General features: G+C 45.1%; 1 protein-coding gene across 2 annotated transcripts in view; it reads right to left on the reverse strand.

Moving 5' to 3' along the window:
- Window positions 1-7,894, reverse strand: part of JAZF1 (JAZF zinc finger 1) — a 191,324-nt gene extending 183,430 nt beyond the window's left edge. The window contains exon 1 of one of the 2 annotated variants that reach the window (XM_065051409.1): window positions 7,508-7,894. In XM_065051409.1, the coding sequence (XP_064907481.1) occupies window positions 7,508-7,622 (115 nt within the window). In that variant the 5' untranslated portion in view covers window positions 7,623-7,894. Of the gene's footprint in view, window positions 1-7,015; window positions 7,315-7,507 lie in introns of those variants that run through there. The other variant, XM_065051410.1, reaches the window with a different exon arrangement.
- Between the last annotated feature and the right edge of the window lie 5,918 nt (window positions 7,895-13,812).

The raw sequence follows: 13,812 nt of genomic DNA on the forward strand, positions 1-13,812 counted from the left end.
CATTCTTTAATGAGTTACAATATCTTAAATTAAACTGCACAGTAGTAATGTACTCTATCTTGGGCACTCACTGGAGACACAAACAGCACCATGGTGTCATCAGCATCTTTGATGAAGAAATCTATTCCCCTTGTTTATCATGGCACTAAGCTAAGAAGAAGCCTCCTAAGAATTTGGGGTGAAAAGCACAAAAATTAAAATAAAAGAAAATCATTAAACCATAAATCAGAGTATTTCTTCCATTCTACAGACCAGAATATTGCTCCAGCCTCCTGTAACTAAAGATGAGTTTAATAAACCATATGTACTTCCCTGAAGTATTTGCAGAAGTCTCAGGATAGAATTAGACACTGAGTAACAGGAATAATTTGTTTAATTTTAATTGTGAAATTATTCAGAGACGTTCCCTTAAAACCAAGGACTTTTTTTGTTAAATACAGCTGACTTATCAAATCAATTCTCTAATTGCCACCATTTCAAATTAACATTAAAGTCTTTGTCTCCGCCTTTTTCAAAGTGTATATAGTTGCTACTTAGATGTTTACCATCTAAACTTTGAATTACTTGTGCTTACCAGAGACGAAGAAAATTAATTCTCAGTGAAATACGGCTTATTCAAGAAAAATAATGATAAATAAAGGAAAGCACGTTCAGGAGCAACACAGAGAGTACACTGGAAGCAGCTGACCACCAGTGCTTATTTCTTTTGCATTAAAAGTATTCTGCAGCTTGACACAAAATATTTTTGACTACTTGTTTGGCTTTGCAGGAAGGAATGGTAGGTAAGATTGCCTCCAGATTGAACAGGTATGTTTCTTCACCTTCTTGCATCATCTCTTCCTCAAATTATATTTTGTTATACAATCCCTGTTCTTTTAACATTCCTCAAGAAACTACGAAGTGAAAAAAAGATCATTTGACTGGCAGCCACCTGATTATTTTACATTTCTCGTAAGGACTGCAGGTTAGCTATGAAAACACCCTCTCATGTTCTGAAGAGCAGACATGACAATCACCATAAACTTCCCCCAAAGGTAAGTATGCCCTACACACATGAGGTATAACATAACTGCTACAAGTTGTCTGATGTTCTTCCAGTTTTTCATTTTCTAACTGGAATTTGTTTAGGTCTGCTGGTGTCCAAGATGAGCGATCCCTGCCGAGGGTAGGGATGCAGCCCTGCAAAGGGCCTCACCCAAAGCCACTCAAGCCAACAGACGAAAAAGACAAGATCTCTGCTGGCTTTATGTGAGGCCTTCAGTCTTAGAAAGGAAAATTCAGTTTGCAGCATGTTCACAGATGTTTGTTTTCAGCCGTGTCTTCCCAGGAAATACACCATTCAAACTTTACGCCATTAAAACTCTCTCTGCTTTAGCCTAAGTGCACTTTGTAACCTCAGAACAAGAATGTATTTCATGTCACAAAAGTATCAAAAATAATGTTTTAGTTGAAGTTAAATGGCAATTCCATTTACCTCCTAGAATTTCTTACAAACATTGCACCTACATTTTATCATTATTTAAATTAAAACTCAAACAACAAAGGAAACCATACCTGGAACTGCAAAATAATCCACACTCCTGCTCTTCTCAAGATTATGAGTAGAGGAAAATCTACAGAACTGTTAGTCAAAAAAGACTCTGACAGAAAAGCCTTCCTGAAGTAGAAGAGCTTTCCTCACCACACCAACTTGCGAAGTGAACGAGCAACATCCTTGGAATATACATCCTTCCATATCACTGTGAAAGGCTTTTTCCATAATAACAAAAACTACAGTTGCAGAAGTACTGGGCAGAGGATAAACATTAAATCAACATAGCCACAATTAGGTTTTTCTAGTTGCTTTCCATGAACAACAATTAGTACTACTGCTTAGGTAAATACACGTAATTCTTCATTCATTTTGCAAGGCCACAGGTTTATGCATATTACATAGCATGGCAACTAGGCACAGGTCTGTCGTCTGATTTCCAGACACTGAGCAGAACATCCCATGTACACTCTCAGTGTAAAAAACCTTGGTTTAAGATCTACCACTTCTTTAAAAAACCCCATCTCAACTCTGAACATTAATTTACACGTTAAGCAAAATGCTAAAAAAGAGGTACATGACAGTAACCACTTAGACTATGTTCACACTTTTCTAAAAAGCTCAGCTTTAAGTGAATGAAATCTTTCATACAGACTTAAGTTTACTAGGCCTTCCGTGACTACTGAAGCCCCTCATCCTCATCACCAGCAACATAAAAAGGTTCTATCTTTTAATGTTTGTTTTACATGACATACTATGACCTCCAATACAGAGCCTGTCATCTATATTTATTGCACTTTACCCAATATGCTGGTGGAAGCTTGGGCAACCCAAGAGAAGGGAGCACAGCAAACACTTTAGCAATACCAAATGCCACTTTCGCATGTGCTCACAGCCAGCTTGTAACCCAACACCTTTTACTATCAAAGTGAGGACACAGCCCAACCTTATTAGCATTTCTGAGAAAATACTGAAAGGGCCAACTTTAAGCAAGCTGCATACATTCAGCCAATGGATTATGAAACCACTTGATGTCCTTGCTGAGGAATTTGGCCCCTTGACTGCCTAATATTAAATAAGAACTGAAGTCTCTGAAGGTAGCAGATGCCAAAGTTACCACCAGACACAGAATTTCAGAAGCCTCTTTCCCCCCATATGACCTGAACTTTCCAGATGGGTAGTATTTTATACATAAGATTTTGGTCTGTCTTCTGCAACTATTCTTTTATTGAAGAAGTCTTATTTTTCCCACTCATCCTAACACTTAGAAAAGCAGGTGCCTCTGCTCCCACTGCAAGTGCTGTGCTGTTACGCTGCAGGTCCCATCCTAATATTTGGGAATTGGTCGACTTTGATGAGAAGCATCACAGCTCTCAGTTCCGACAGTGATCCAACACAAATACGTCACTGGAAACTATCCAACACTGGGACTTCTCACAAAGTTATGATGAAATGTTCAGCGACAGGAGATCCTGTTAGTCTGGGTAAATACTGTATAAGAAGATGGCATTTTTTTTTATTGTCTTCAAGTTCTTCTAGCAGTTTCAGTGTGATGCAATTAACAAACTCTACATCCACTAAGGTTAAGAGTGTCTTCAGATTTATTCTTTGTATCTCTTCCTGTCCACTCTTCCACCTCTTTGGGGCCATGTTCAGACAACTCATTTTATTCACATCCATTTCCTCTATGCTCGATGAGTCTCAGAAGAGCAGAACTGCTCCAACAAACCATACAGCTACACAGGTGCAAAGGGCATGTCAGTACTCATCATGAACCAAGTGAACATACAGTGGCTCATAGAGGCAACAACCTCATCTGCACACATGATTAAAAATATTATTTGACTATAAATACAAAACAAAAATTAAAATAAGCTGATGTTGTCAAAATCTGCTTAAGAGATTCCATTTAAATAATGTCTCTTCAGCATCAGAGTAAACTTTGTATTGTATTGGTAACTAGCTTTAGGGAGCTACTTGACACCCACTCTAAAGGATGCAATTTGACTATGAGTAGATTGAGGAAGAATGCCCAAGATTACTTATACCAAGTTAAGGCTTAAATGTAATTTCAGAAATGCTCTGTGGAACCAGAGGTGCCATTCCTAACATCACAGCTGAAGACACTACTAAGACTGCAGAAATGCAATAAAATTTGCCATGTTGCCACAGCTGAATACTCAGCAGCTGAGGGTTGGTGGTTTGGGGTTTTTTATTCCTCTCCTGACAGTATTCTGGGGAACTGACTGGATTAAGTCCCTTCCATTGTACAGTGTGAGTCTGGCAACTGGCAGTAAATTAGGCCTTTTGCTCACAGACTAGAAACATCAGGAAAGTCAACCAAACCACCTGTAAGGGATTGGAGCAGCCAAAACCAAGAGGCAGGGAGACAGCCTAGCAAGGCAGACTAAAAGCCCCCTTCTCAGCACACTGGCGGAGAAGGTAACAACACGCTACTAGGGAAGGCTCACTAATCAGCAGTTTTAAACCAATGTCTATTTTACAGACTTAAAAGAGCTCCTCCTGCTGAACATGGTTGTGTTGCAGAGGACACAGGTAAGGCCTTCCAGAAGATCCTAGAGCAGCGCTGCTGAGCTAGCCTAACTCTTCAAAAGTCTTCAATACATAAATGCAAGACTCAGAAAGCAAATGATATGCTGATGGGCAAGCAGCACCATCTCAGAGCTGAGTATTTCATCCAACGAGCACAACTCTCCTAAGGTTATCCACACTGATAGTTTTTCAAGTAACTGGCAATTTATCAGGTGGCCACTAAGACACAGGAGAGAGGGAAAGAAAAAACAAACAAACAAACAAACAAACCACTGTACACCAAATTATTTCATTACCATGTGATTATTAATTTATGTTATCAGTAAGGAAACCAACTACTGAAGCCCTCAGAAACCAAATATGTTCTGTCCCCAGAATGCTACAAAAGTGTTTCCTTATACTAAATTTAGCCTTTTTTGAAAGGTTGACCAAAAAAAGATCCCTTGATAAGTACTTGTTCCCACTTTTTCAGAGATGCAATACAGCTCTGAAAAACAACCAAATTCTTTCCATCTCTCCACTGATAATGTGAAGGATTATGAACCCATCTCTTGAAATGTGGCAGAGCAGCAGCACTGCAGCATGCAGACCATCAAGAGCCCGTGCCACACGTGCCTCCCCATACAGATCCGTTCGCAGCACAAAGTTTGTTATCTGTGCTGTAACACCGTCTGCCCAGCAATTGCCCACTTCAGTTTAAACTAATAACGGAAAATAACTCAATCAAGTTTTCTATATTGCTGCAGCACACACTGAATGTCCAAAGCAATGTACGTTTTACATGGCATTTTACTCTTTGCTCTATATGCCAAAAACTACAGTCAATTTTTAACATTACAAATTTCAGTGCACATTTCTAGACCTGTATGATGGTAAACATTGGACACTTTGCATCAGACTGAGAAAGTAATTCCAACATAAGCTCCTATTCAGATGTTTATTCCTTTATTTCCCAGGTGCCTCCAGAAAGGTTAACCACTTTTTGAATGAGTGCTTATCTGGTGAGTTTTCATAGATCCTCCTCATTCAGGCTGTGCCAGGAGCCCCCCACGTGCACCAAATCACACAGTTGAGCCTCCACAAGAGAACTGGGGTCCATACTCGGTGTCTGGTACAACTCCCTGCTGATCTTTCCAGTGTTTGATACAGGTGAGCAACATACCCACATCTTGTATTCACAAGCAGGTGAAGCTTAACCTGACATCACCTGCCTGAGGTGAAACATTAGAGACGAAGCATAAGCAACCTTATGTCATTCTCCACCAGTTCATGCTCAATCAGCTGCATGTGTGACATCATACGTGCAAAGTTTCAGTTCTGTGTCCTGCAAGTATTGGCAAATTACACTCAATTAAGTGTATATGTGTGCTGGATCTGTAACAGTTTCTTAATTTTGAGATAGGAAAAAAAGTAATGAACACTGGCTATGAACATGCAGTTATCGAGAAATTACAGTATTTCAGTATACAGTTCTCCTCTCTGTGGAGAAGAACCGCTGACTAGGAATTAAGGAGCAACACACAGACCACCCGGGCTGGACTGTATCTTTTCTGACACCCTGTGGCACCTAGGGACTGATAATCCACTTGGGAGACACTCAAGATGACTTACAAACTTTAATTTTGGGTGTAATGTGATGCACAGTATAGGAAAAGCTAAGAATCAGACATTAAAAAAATCCCAACAATATCACAACAGTATGCTCGCACCACGTCGAGTCATAAATTACAGAGTTTTGTGGTATGTGGTTTTGTTACCTCATACTAGGCATTGTGATAATTATGAGAACCACACCTTTCATCTCGCTGACCTGTAACATTATATTAACGTAACATTACATTTGCAATTTAATCTTCAGTGATTTTTTTTCAGGTATTCAGGTATTAAAACTTATTAAACTGAAATGCACAGTAGGTTCATCATTTTGTAGCAGCATGTGGCTTCCTTACGCTTCCAGTGAAACACATGAGCTTTCAGTCTAGGGGTACTTAAAACTTCTATATTTTCCCCAGATTTTCGAACTTGGGTCTCTTTCAAAGAATTAGCTCAGTTTTTGACAGCTTAAGCTCTGTATTTTATTAGCAACAAGAGAAAGTTGGGAAGTTTCAGAGGGGAAGTCGCCTAGAAGCCAGGGCAGCACACCTGCCGAGGCAAGAGAGCGGAGCTGCGGGGCGGCGGTGCCGTGCCCGGCTGGGGACGGCGCGGGGACGAGATGCTTTGCCCAGAAGCCGGAGCGGAGGCACGCTGCCGGCCGGCAGACCCTCTGCCCCCCGCCGACACGCCTCAGACCCGGCCGGGCGCACGCAGGCCGGTCCCCTCGGAAAAGGGAGAGAGAAAGTTGGCGCCCAGGGCCGGCCGGCCGCCGCACCGCCCCCTCCTCCCCCGGGCGCCGCCCGCGCTGCCGAGGGGCGGCCCCGGCGGCCCCTGCGCACGCTCCCGCCCGCCGCCCATGAGGCGCCCTCGCCGGGAAGGCACTGACGAGTCATCGCCCCGCTGTCCACAGGCCCGGCGGCCTCCCCGCCCCCGCGGCCCCGGCGGGACGGGCGACCGAACGGAGCAGGGGGCGGCAGCCGCCCGGGCAGCGGCTGTGTCGCGGCGCAGGGGGAGCCCACAGGTGATGATCCAGCGCGGCGCTGCCCGGCCCGTCCTCCGCGGCCTGGCCTGGGCTTCGCGGCTAACGGCAGTGGGTGCCAACACGGCCACCTTCGCCTCCCGCCTGACCGGTCCCGGGGGCTGCACCGGCGGCGCGGGCCGCTGGCCCCCCCGTTGCCGCCGCCGGGCCTCCCCCGCCCGTCCCCCGCCGCCAGCCCTCCCTCCACGCCCACCGCGCCGGCGGCCCCGGCCTCCCTCACGCCGTCTCTCCGCCGAGAGGCGCCTCCCGCGCTGCGGCGGCCGGTGCGGCCGGAGCGCGACCCGTCCTCCCCACCACACCTAGCAACAGCGCTGACAGGACGCAGTGGCGGCGGCGGGAGGAGGAGGAGGAGGAGGAAGCGGAATGGCTGCCGCCGCGGCGGCTCCCTCCCTCCCCGGAGCCCTGACAGCCAGAGCCGGGGCGGAAGCAGCAGGCGGCGTGCTGTGCCCGTCCTCCTCCCTCCTCCACCGCCTCCTCCGGGCTTCTGCGCTCCCTCCTGCCAATGCAAACTAACTCCCCCTCGCCAGGGCCGGCAGGCTGCACGCCACCCCCGCACCCACCCATGCCGCCGCCGCGCCACACGCCGCCTCCCTGAGGAGCCCTCCACGTCGCCCGCAGGACCCCTCCTGCCACTCCTCGCCAGCCACCCTCCCTGCCTCCCTCCCCGGCTGCCGCCACCGCGCCCCGGCTCCCACTGCACCTTGTGCCCCCCCTCGCCCCGCCGCCGCCGCACACGCGGCCCCCACGCCCGCCCTGCCCTGGCCGCGGCCCCTGCCCCGCGGGGCACTCACCGATGTGGTTGTCTTCGATGTGCTCGATGAGCTCCGCCAGGGTTGGGAAGTGGAGCCCGCAGCCCCCGAACCTGCAGGCGTTGGAGAAGAAGGAGGCGGCGGCGATGCCTGTCATGGTGTTACATCGAGATCCCCCTGCGGTGCCTGCTCTGCCAGGGCCGGCGGCGGCAGGGCGGGGAGAGGCGGGGGCAGGGGGGAACGGGACGGAGAGAGAGAGAGATGGGGAGCGAGAGAGAGAGGGTGGGGGTGGGGAGGAGGAGGTGGCGGCGGCGGCAGCAGCAGCAGCGTCGGGAGCGGCGGAGGGGAGGGACGGGCTGGGTGGGGGGAGATGAGGCAGCCGCAGCTGGGAGGAGGGACCAGCGCGGCTCTGTAACAGCTGTGCTGCCCCGGCGGCGGCCGCCGGCAGCGGGAGGAGCAGGGCACCCGGGCCGCCCTCCACGCCCGCCGCCGGCGGGGGAACACCCGCGCCTCCTCGCCGCAGGGGCGGCGGAAGCCGCCGTCCGGCACCGAGCGGGGGTGGGGAGGGCAGGAGGGCGCGCCCCGCCGCTAACTTTCCCCCTCAGCCTCTCGCCGGCGACGGCGGGGCCGGGGGCTGCTGCAGCGGCCGGCGGGGTGAGGGGGGCTAGGGCTGGGAAGGTGGTGCCCGCCCCGAGGGGCTGTCCCGGCCGCCGGGAGTTGGCTCCTGGCACAGCTGTCACCTCCGCCGCATTGTGGGGATACAGCCAACCCTCGCCCAGGTCACTGAACCGAGAGGTGGTCGTGCCTTCCCTGAGGGTAGCCCAGGCCGCCAGACCCAGCCCTCACCTGCCCGGCGGCGAACCGGAGGCCCGGGTCACCTGCGCGCCCTGCGGCCGGCCGGGCCGGGGGGGGCAGCGGGGTCTCCCCGCCGCTGAGTGGGCTTCGGCGCCTCCCGAGCAGCCGGTTACGGCCAGCGGGCCGGATCCCTCCCGCCGGCGGCCGCTAACGAGCCCGCTGGGGCGAGGCTGCGGACCTGCGGGGGAAAGTTGGCAGGAGTCGCACACCCCTCGCTCCCAAACCCTATTTGACTTCTTGTCTCCAGAAAGCTATTCAGCAGAGAGGCTGACTGATTAATTGATTTTAATGAAGGTCTCCCTAGGCTCAAATTTGCAGACAGTTTTATTTAAAATTAAAAGAGAGAGAGAGAGAAAAAAATTACTTGTCAGGAAGGATCTCCCCCCCCATTTCTGTTTTATAATCACCTCTCTCTTTTTTTTTGTTTTTATATGGTTCTACAATATTATTAATTTTGAGCAAAAGTGTGACTAAAAAAATGCCTCAGAATCTGCATATGATTCTATTAATTGTACAGATATAGGTGATTCCACTGATCCTGCTGATGGGTAACAGTCCCAGGCTGTTCTCATCTCTGTGAAATTAAGCGTGTGCATAAGAATAAGCAGAGTCTTTGCCCATTTTAGTAACTGTATTGCAGGTAGGGATGTTCCTAGCATTGCTGTGGGAGCCAAGGAACAGCAATACCTAAAACTGCAGAGAATGGCTAGTGAATGGAAAGATAAGCATTTGCCCATTTACTTAAAGTATGAAAAATCCTGATGCTGGTTCCTGGTGTCCTGTGTACCAGAGAACCTGTCATTCATGGAAACAAAACAAGCTTTATCTTGTGGCTTATTTTAGTTGTTATCTAACACATTCACTTTAATATTTTTTTTATCTTGTCTTTCTTCCAGTTGCATTTTTCTTGATGTATGAATCCACTCCATTTAGTTTATATGGAAGAAAAGCAAGCATAAACCCAGAGTAAGCAGAGTTTGCACAGCCATGTGATGCTGAACCATAGAACTGTAACAATACTGTAGTGTTTGCACTTTAAAAAACCCCCATAACATGGACACATGGTAGCCCACAGTACCTTTCCAAGATTCACCGTGGTCAGCCTGTAGTTTAGAGGGCTGGGGCACTGCTGCTGTTAGGCATTTCATGAAAATGTCTAATTCTTTTGAGTAATACAAAAGAGTTTGGTATCAGGCGTCTGTTGTTTGATCCACCTGTTTCAAGCGTAGCTGCTTCACAGGTTACTACTGTAATTTCTCCACTGTCTTTCTGATGTTATTGAAGGAAATTGCTCACTATGAGTTGACTCAACGAAGGAGGGGTCGTTCCTGCTTGAGACCATGATGCTGGAAACTCATGCCACAGAAAGTGCTGTCATGAATAATACTGCAAAATCACATGTATGCAAGAGCCTGTGTGGATCAAGACATAAAGCAATAAGTAGTGAGTGTGAAAGAGGAGTAAAATGGTAAGATAAGCATCTTCCCTAATAAGTTGCAGTTTTGGAGACTTATCTGTACAATCAGACAGATGGGCCTTTTTCAGCCCCTGGTGGTTTTGTTAAGCGTGGATCCTCAGCACTGTTAACAATATCAGGACTGTAGATTTTACATTTTTGTTTGCATATGAGTAGGCACGCTCAGCATTGGTCACCATCATAATTCAAACTGAATTTCTAAGGCAGAAAATCAAGATTAATCAGAATGAGTTGTTAAATACAAAAGTATAATGTGGCTGATCTATCAAGGTCAACAGATGTGTGATTCAATCTATTCGTTATGAAACAAAACTGTGATGGACATGGGGTTGGTATCAATAACTTTTAATAGCTATCAAAAAAGAACATGGGTCACCTACAAAGAAATAGAAGTAGTTTTGTAGCTGTCAACTAATAAACATTCATGGTCAACCACTTGCTAGTAACAGACAATGTAATGATTGTTTTCTGATGTGTGAACTTGTTCAGTTAGCTGTGGGTCTCTTTTCATTCATTGTTTGCTAAGTTCTCTGGATTTTTGAGACCTTTTGAGCTAGGGAGAGCACTTAATGCTTGCAGCAGTTGAGAAGAGCTGAAAACTCAGGAGTTGTTCAGTATCCCACAGGGTAAGGATTCAGGTCAGTATCTTTTTATGTAAGTACTCCTCCTACTCTGTAGGGCCAGATTTTGTAGTTATTCAGCTTTCCTGGCTTCACTAGAAGTTAAAATACTTAAGCCACTTCATATTTTTTCCCTATGGACTTGGAACAGTCTCCCTGGTTTTGTTTGTCTGTTTGTTTCTTCCATAAAGCCAGGAGGGTTTTCTGCCCAGCACAGTTAAGGGCCTTCTGCCCCTGGTTTCAGTGTCAAGGCAAGGGACCAAGCTGTGCCAGACAGGCATGAACAAACCCAGTGAAGAATGCCCTGAACTTAACTCTTCACGTTCCTGATTCACCATTGTGGCCATATTATCATCTATGTATTACAGTCAAAATACATTATGTCCTGATAATAAGTAGTGTTTATAGAGAACATGTACTCTTTCCCATGTACTTGCTGTTCTTTCCTCAAATATCTGGGAGACAGAGTAGTTTTATCAAACTTCTTTTCAGGAGTTATCTGTTCCAATATATTTTAAAGTTCTTTATTACAAATTATTATTTTCTTATTCAAGCTTTACTAGGATGGAGAACTAGAGTATCCATACAACAAATGGGCAAACTAAGAGAAAGTGCTCAGAAGATGCCCCATTTTTTCCTGTGGGAGAAATAAATGGAAATTAGACCCAAGTGATTTGTCAAGCCAAGGCTAATTGCTGAGTAGGTCCATTTCAGAGATGATAATAACTATCTCAAAGGATACTTCAAATAAATGAAGCTGAGAAAAAGCTCAAATGGCTGGTTGGCCCTGTTTTGTTTGGTTTTGAAGTTGTTTTGAAGGACCCTTAGTTTAACAGTTATTTCAGCTTAGGTAGTTTCTTAGGTGCAACTTAGAGCAGGGCTCGCGTGAGAAAGATGAGCTGCTATTCAGACCTGCGTACAAGGCTGAGGGCTGATTGAGTAGATTTCTAGATGATCTGATTATCTGCTTATAAATGCATATATTACAGCTACATCTTTTCTTCACTAACGTCACATCTTTGTGCCTCATTTTAAGTCTATTTTGGTAAAGTAAGAAACATGTTTAAAGTAACTTTGTTTCATTTCTTCCTTAAACTGATGGTTTAGGGTCTTGCATCCTTTGTCTCCTTAGACGGTCTGGCTGTTAGACCTTTTTCAATTACTTCTGACTCCTGGTCTTTCTAGTAACTAATTTTCGCTAGTAACTTAGTAGTTATACCGTGGTAATTAACTGCTGTAATTGCCGGACCTTAGCTGAGGATAGCTTTCTACCAGCCACTCACACTGTTATGGATTCCCAAAAGCTGATTATCCTGTCCTAATGCTCTCTGGAAGGCTAGAGGTCTGAATTTGAAAAACTTAGTAGTCGCTGCCCTTGGTGCTTTGAAGGTGATAAGGCTTTTATTGAAGACAGCACTTCTCTGTCAAATAGTAAGGAAAAGCTAACACTTGCTTCAAAGTCTTATTTTTCAACTGCATTTATAATAGTGGGCCATCACTGAGAAGGTTATTATGACTCTTGCATAAGGACAACATGAATCAGTGAAACTTTCACAAATTACAGTCTTACGACAGTTCCAATTTTTACACTATAGTAGTCATACTTGAAAATATCTACTTATGTTTGTGCTAAAGAAAAAATAAACCAAGGATAATTGGATATTACAAAGAAATGGTTGGTAACACCTTCCCCTAAAAAATTACTGATTCATTTTTCAATAACAGTTTTAATAATTTTGTTTCTGCTTGCCTCTGCATACTGGTCATATAAGAAATGTCTTAAAATTTGGGAAGATTTCGTAACAAAGACTTATCACTGCTGCATAATCATTATACAAGTAAAACATATTTATGCAGTTTGTGTCACGAGAATCCTATTTTTAATTTATACTGCTGAATTAGTTTTCTCTTGGCAGTGCACTGTGTAGCTTCAGGGTGCAGTGGAAAACAAAAATGTTAAGCTGGGAAAGCACTGTATTCACCACTAGTTCCAGATGCCCCAAAACAATAGATAGAAATCCTGCATAGCTGAACTTTCTGAGTGACTTCCACGTTTTCAGAAGGACAAAGCTTCAGATAAACAGGAGATCAAAGCTGCCTCTCCATTTCCAGTTACCTGTAATCCAGGAAAAAGGAATTTTCTTGTCTTCTTTTGACTACTTTCAGTAAGTTTTGAGCTAACATGATGTTATAGCATAAACCACTGTTACAGTGTTAGTCTGCCTTGGAATTATAAAATCTAAGCTATTTCAATGGTCTCTTGTAAGAACCCACAATTACATAGGTATTGAATAACCTACTCTGTTCTTACTATGGGTTATAGTGGAATACTTTACTAAAACCTTTTATGCTGGTTCACTCAGACAATTGGAGATGATTAGCATATACTTTTAAAAATAACTGGCTAGAAAAATAACACAATATAATAAGTTTATCTCAATGAATGGTAAACTTGTTCTTTAATGAAGGTTAATAGTATAGAGTGAAACTTTCAGTTTAATAGCTTTTACAGCATCTCAAAAATGCAGGAGTCTGTAATTCTGAATTTTTTGCCTTTTCCACTTTCACTTCCTAAATTGAAAATCCAACTTGTAATCAGATTTCATGGCATCTACTGACATAATAATTCATGAAGTCAATTTTTAAAAGGCAATTTTGTTACAAAATGTATTGAGATTATGCTATCATTTTCACAAAAAAAAATAAATCCTAAATAGAACAAGAACTTCCTAGTTTTCTTTGTTTGGAGTTGAAGTGTCATCACAACTGACATGCCAAACTCTCTTATCCTCTGACTCTGAACATCATTTAGGATGCTATAGTTACAGGATGATTGAAAGCAATCCTAAGGCTCTAGCATATGTCAGTGGTCCCAAATGCAAAGACATGGGACACAAGTCCTACATGGTTAAGTGCCATCTCATGTTTTCCTTCTTACTTGCCTGTTCCTCTGCCCTAAATAAAAATTTACCTGGGGAAATCCAGGTCCTTCTTTTCTGGATCTCCTAGTAACAGGGAGCTGTGTATTTTAGAGCCTGCAAATTGAGAACAGACTCTCTTCTGTTTAGCCCGAGAATTTCCCATTTAAAAATTCTTCATTGAGCCAAGAATACTGGTGACAGGGAGAATTCTGCATTGAGGCATAGATACCAGCAAAAATCCACTTGCTAAATCATATGTAGGGTCAGAGAATCCCCAGTGCTCCAGCAGGTAATTACACAGAGAATTCTTCCTGTTCTTAAAATACATGCCGTTCTTACATTCTTAGGTTAGGGAGGGGGTGGCTTTGGCATAAAGTTAACGTACAGCACGAGGAATGGTTTGCAGTCTCTAAGAAAAGGAAATCAGGTAACTTTGTTAACGGGAGGCTTGACAATCATTGACTGTGGGGCCTG

The sequence above is a fragment of the Columba livia genome, chromosome 2 (genome assembly GCF_036013475.1).
Source record: "Columba livia isolate bColLiv1 breed racing homer chromosome 2, bColLiv1.pat.W.v2, whole genome shotgun sequence".
Lineage (NCBI taxonomy): Eukaryota > Metazoa > Chordata > Aves > Columbiformes > Columbidae > Columba > Columba livia.